Below are 5465 nucleotides of genomic sequence, written 5' to 3'. Positions count from 1 at the left end.
GTGTGTGTGTGTATGCGTTTGTGTCTGTATGCGTGTGTGTGTGTATGTGTGTCTGTATGCGTGTGTGTGTATGTATACCTGTGTGTGCGTACGTGCGTGTGTGTGTGTGTGTGTGCGTGTTTTTTTGTAAGCTGAAAGTCGCGAAAAAGTATTGAAATATCTATTGCTCCAAGGGTTCAGGGGATCTCGTAGTCGAGCAGTCTCGACTAGAGCTTTCTTACTTGTTTTCGATTATTATCGATTGTCACACGTCCCCAAAGTGTATTGTTTAGTTTTAAAGCAAATATTTTATCTAGTTTATATTTGCTTATTCCATTTTAAGTTTTACAGTTTCTCGCTGTCAACCAAATAGATATACATATGTAGTACAGTCATTTGGTCAAGGCTAAAAAGAGACAACTCATTTTTCCCCATTTTTTGCTCGACTTTATTTATTTAAAATTTAAGCATTATCAGTGTCAGCAATTTTTTCATAGTCTTAAATTCTGATGTTAAGCGACTGTTAAGTCCAGCAAATAAATGAATCAAGGAATTACGTTGGGATCTATATAAATAAATAATTTATATTGCCCAAGATAAAATTTGTAGGTATCTTGAGTGATTCACTGAACATCCTAGATCTTTTACTGTACTGAGATCAGAATTCATCCGTTCAGGTTCATCTGTTGTAAACTGGCCTTTTGCTGGATCTTAGCGACCTCGGGACAATGGCCATGACCATGGCAGTGCCAGCTAGCGCTACCACGTGGATATGGCCAAGATAATGGGCGAGGGAATCCGTACAATAGAATCAGTACAGGCTGCCAGAATAATATAGATGTCATAAATTCTCCGGGTGTTTGGGGGGCATCACGCGCCAACGACTTGTGGAATGGGAACGGAACAGAGATAGACGCTGCGAATGAGTTCAGTTTGCTGAAATGGTGCTGGCTCTGAGCCGTGGGCAAATAGCAACGGGGATTACGGGAGCAGAGCGTTCCATTTCGTTTCACTGGGATTACGAATATGTACGACGGCCGCTTATCGCGTCCGCGGATGAGAACTTTGGCTGCAAATTACGCGGCATTTTTGTCGTACCTGAACATGAAATCTTGTTTATTTGCATATAATTTAGATAGAAGTATAATACGGCCCCATTAAATCAGTGCAAACATCAAATAAGCTGCCAACGGGGAAGCCAGCGAGCAAAATGGTGCATATCCACGGGCTATATATAGAGCTGATGTCCCATCTAAAAGAACTATATGTGTACTATTTGCACAAGTGGTTGCCCTAATCGTCGCTAACGGTGCAGTGGAGCGCCACACAAGTCGTCAGATTGCCAACACTCAAGTGCATCACAACCTTGACATTGCCCAAGACGTTCCAGCGGGGCATGTTCTCCAGATGCATTCGATTGCTTATATTCTGAAAGGTATAAACATGCTGGAAGACAAAGGAGAAACGGAAACAGAAACTCCATTTATATACATATGTAGTGTATTGCTGGGCGATAGGCTAATGTGGTCTATTATAAGGAGGACATATTCAAAATATAATTTTTTTTAATGTACAGAATAGATATATACATACACGTGATATCATGCAAACTGTAAGAATCTTAAATCTCTCTCTGTATGTATTTATATACGTAGTTTATAATAGTCTTGGATGTCGAAGACTCCACTTGCTTAGTACCTAAGCTAGTTAGTCTTCATTTTATATTAATTCGAATGTCTAATCAATAAATAAATTAATTATATTCTTGGGTGTGTTCATATATTCATATATTGTATGTATATCCATTTGTTTAACTGCCTTTTTTTCTATCTATGTATGGATCTGTCTAGGAAATACGAATTCTATTGATCGCTCGTTTTTACTATATACAAATTATAACTATATATGTTATGTAGTGAAATATTTATAATAATTACATTTTTCTATATATTAAAAAGAGATTATTACAAATAATATGTAAAAGAAAATTTTCTTCCTTTTTAGAAAATGTTCCCCCAACCTATCTCTAAATTCCGTTACTAATCGGAATACATATGTATTAGCTGATCTATAGATATAACTCGTCTGAGTTAGCATAATCAGTAGAATCCGATTATAACGATTCTGGTCCCCACTTATACGGCTATTGCGTCTTCCGGGTATAAAGAGGGTCCCTTGAGCGTCGTTATGAACGGACTCTACTGTATAGCGTTTTCCCCCACCCGATTCCTACGGATCAAAGACACTTCTAGCTCTAATTCCATTCCCTTGCTTAACCCCCATAAAATGTTTAATTGCATAAATAGATAATTTACTCACTCCCTTTTTCGGTGGGCATATGCGCTGGCTTCTGGGTATATTTGTTATGATGAAGATGTGCCAGAGCTCGAACGGATCGAACAGGGATTTGCAGAAGTCGTCGCGTTTGATGGAAATAAACGTGTGCACCCAGCGGCCGCGCTCCTGACGCCTGATGTCCGCCTCCAGCCTGATGCGGCCGGGTGGGAGCTGGACTTTGACAACGACCTCGCCGGTAATGTAGGATGTGTCGTCGACCATGACACTCGTCAGGTTGTTTTCAAGCAAATCACTCAGGGCCACATTGCCTCTGTCCTCGTTGGGGTCGCAGGACTCCTGGAAGATGTTCTCATCGAGGAAGACATCGTAGGTGGCCAGCTGCCAATCAAATTCAGATTCAAAGCCGAAGCTACAATGGAACTCTCTCTCTAAGAGAGACTCACTCACCTCAGCTCGCAGCGGCAGCAGAGCGAGCAGCAGACAGACAGTGCGGCGCAGCTGCAGCATTGTGGACGTCGTGCGGCTGCAGCAGATGCCGCTCATTTATAGCCCATTTAGAAGCCGGCGACTAATTGGCCGGCAATTGAATTAGAATGCAACTGCGGCTATCGCACCGTCTATCGGCCTAATTGCCAGAGCCAGAGACAGAGCCAGAGCCATTAGCATTTAATTGCCACTGATTTTGATGGCGATTTTGATTTCGATTTTGATGGCAATTTTAATTTTAATTCCAATTCCAATTCCGATTCCGATCCGAATCGCACTCAACATTTTATGGTCGTCTCGCTTGGCACCCAAATAGATGTCCCGCGCTCGGCATGCCGCCGGCGTAGGCGCTAGCGAGGCCGTCCTGTACGGAAGTTGGCCCCATGCAAATGCAAAACACAAAAATGCTTGTGTATAAATTTATATACTATATATATATATAGAGAGAGAGAGAGGGAGAGATAGAGACTATGTCACGCATATCTCGAGCAAGTGGGTCGATCGATCCGTTTGCACTGATCACGCGCCTGCCGTGTGCGCCTGTGGGACTTGACCTCGACGACCAGCGGCGTGAGGGCGCATTGTGGGCCATGGCCCATTGCAAACAATGTGCGCAGCGCTTTATTTTTGGCCAAATGCAAATAATGTGTGCCACACGCCTAGCTCAGCCAACCGACCCACCCGATAGCGCCTAAGCGCGTGGCGCCGTCTGCTCTTTTCCTTTGCGCATAGTCATAGTCCATGTTTTTAATAGTTCGTATTTGCTCTTCTCTGCTAATTAGACATTTACGACAAGCGCATCATTTATCTCGAAAGATCCTCTATCACACTCGTCCGACTGTCAACAGTCATAAATCCCAAATTGTTTACTCAGCTATGGCTCATACCAATTGCCAACTCTTGGAATACCCAACAAGACAAACAACTAGCGCAAGACCCAAATTTGAGTTTTCCAGAAATTTGCTTAGCTAAGTTTTATAATGTGTCATATTATCTTAAGGCGATTAGAAAGCAAGTAGGAGTACTCCCGTCGGGAGTATTCGACTGGCAGTTACCCTCTGAGAGTGGACTTTTAAGAGGACAAAATTCTATTGGCGATGCTGAATCTGAAAAACTTTTTATCGAGTTCATAACTCGATTAATAATACAAATAGTACTCAGCATTATAAAAGAGCTTCTCTAAGATCTCAAAAGTGTTGTTTAGCTTTCTTGACTAGTTAATTTTTAATTTAATTTGTTAGCTACACTGAAGTACCAATGGGATCACACAGATCATGGATGTGGCCTCATATTTACATTGGGAGCTTTTGGGTTATTTTAGTTACGTTCAAAAAGTCAAATAACAATTTTTATGAATAATAATGAAATGTCCTGAAAAAATATAAATTCTAAAACGTATATACATATATTTGACTGCGACCTCTCACTATTTATGATATTTAAAATTAAAAACAGAGTCAGTAGGTTATTGTGTTGCTCTACGCTTTGTCGTTGATGCTTAGGATATTCTGTATCTGTTTAATTTGTCGGGATTGGCTCCTGCTGTTGTCATAGTATTAGAGAGAGTCTGACTAGCTCGCATTATCCCAGTGAGTTTGCGTTTTAGATCTACGCATCTCTATTCTGTTTTTCTCTATTCTCACTGCGAGAGAGAGAGAGAGCCATCTGAGAACGTAGTCCCGAAAGAGTGAAGACTTTCGTATAGGTCACGATGATTGCCATAAACGAAGAGACTAGGTATAGGGAGTCTGACAGAAGTTGTCTGGGTAGTCACTTGGTCCAGGAGTGTATGCCAAATCATAGAGCACATTGTTTAAGAGAGAGCAAACCGAGAATTCGTTATTGGGCACAGTTTAAAAGTACTAAATTAGAATGATATGCAATCAGTCAGGTAACTCTTGGATATATAAATATATTTATATACATATATACCATATGGAGCCTGACATGACTCCGCCTGTTAGATACATTTCTCGCAAAATCTTTATACAGTCAAATGCAATTTTCAAGAGTTTCAGATAATATTAAATCCGTCTTTCAGGCTTTTGTGTACCCTAATTAATTTAGAGTATTCCATTGTCAACATCTCACAAAAAACTTCTCTACTGACTGCGCCTTGTTCTCTACTACTTTTTCATTTCAAGTAGGGTAAGCAACTAATTCATTTCTTGTTCACTTAATTAAATAATTCAATCATGCAATGTATTTAATAAATTTATATTTTATTTTCTTATAATATCGTATTGCATTGGCAATGAAACAATTGTTGTGCATCATATGATTATTTTTTTCGAACTTTCAATATGGTTACAGTGCGTACAATCAGAATGTTGTTCGACAGTCATATAAATAAAGTCATATAAATATATATATTTATAATTGGTAAGTATGTCATATAAGTATTCAGGAAAGGCGATAAGAACAGAGATAAGCTAAGCGGAATGCTAGTTGATCTTCAGTTGAAAGAGCTTTCCCTTTAGAGAACTAGCTACATTGAAGACAAATGGCATGGGCTTTAAGTGATTGCTGTAAGATTTCGAATTGAATGTATCGTGATTTTGGCAGATTACTCATAAGTACACAGATCTGATTAGGAGGTTAAGTTGAGAGCAGGCTATCTCTGGATAGTAGTAATTAAAAGAAGAATGGCTATTCGAAGTATTTAAGAGTTTTGGTGTAATGTATGCACGCATTAAACCATC

The 5465-nt window shown here is 39.9% G+C and overlaps 1 protein-coding gene across 1 annotated transcript; it reads right to left on the bottom strand.

Moving 5' to 3' along the window:
- Positions 1–1071: 1071 nt before the first annotated feature.
- Positions 1072–2835, bottom strand: LOC6583786. Its single transcript, XM_002009415.4, has 3 exons — positions 2725–2835; positions 2299–2655; positions 1072–1425 (listed from the first exon to the last, which is right to left on the bottom strand). The coding sequence occupies exons 1-3, from the start codon at positions 2818–2820 to the stop codon at positions 1273–1275; spliced, it is 606 nt and encodes a 201-aa protein (XP_002009451.4). The 5' UTR covers positions 2821–2835; the 3' UTR covers positions 1072–1272.
- Between the last annotated feature and the right edge of the window lie 2630 nt (positions 2836–5465).

Source organism: Drosophila mojavensis, unplaced genomic scaffold, assembly GCF_018153725.1.
Source record: "Drosophila mojavensis isolate 15081-1352.22 unplaced genomic scaffold, ASM1815372v1 contig_136, whole genome shotgun sequence".
Lineage (NCBI taxonomy): Eukaryota > Metazoa > Arthropoda > Insecta > Diptera > Drosophilidae > Drosophila > Drosophila mojavensis.
Note: the sequence above shows the minus strand (reverse complement) of the source record. Positions and strands in the feature narration are given on the sequence as shown.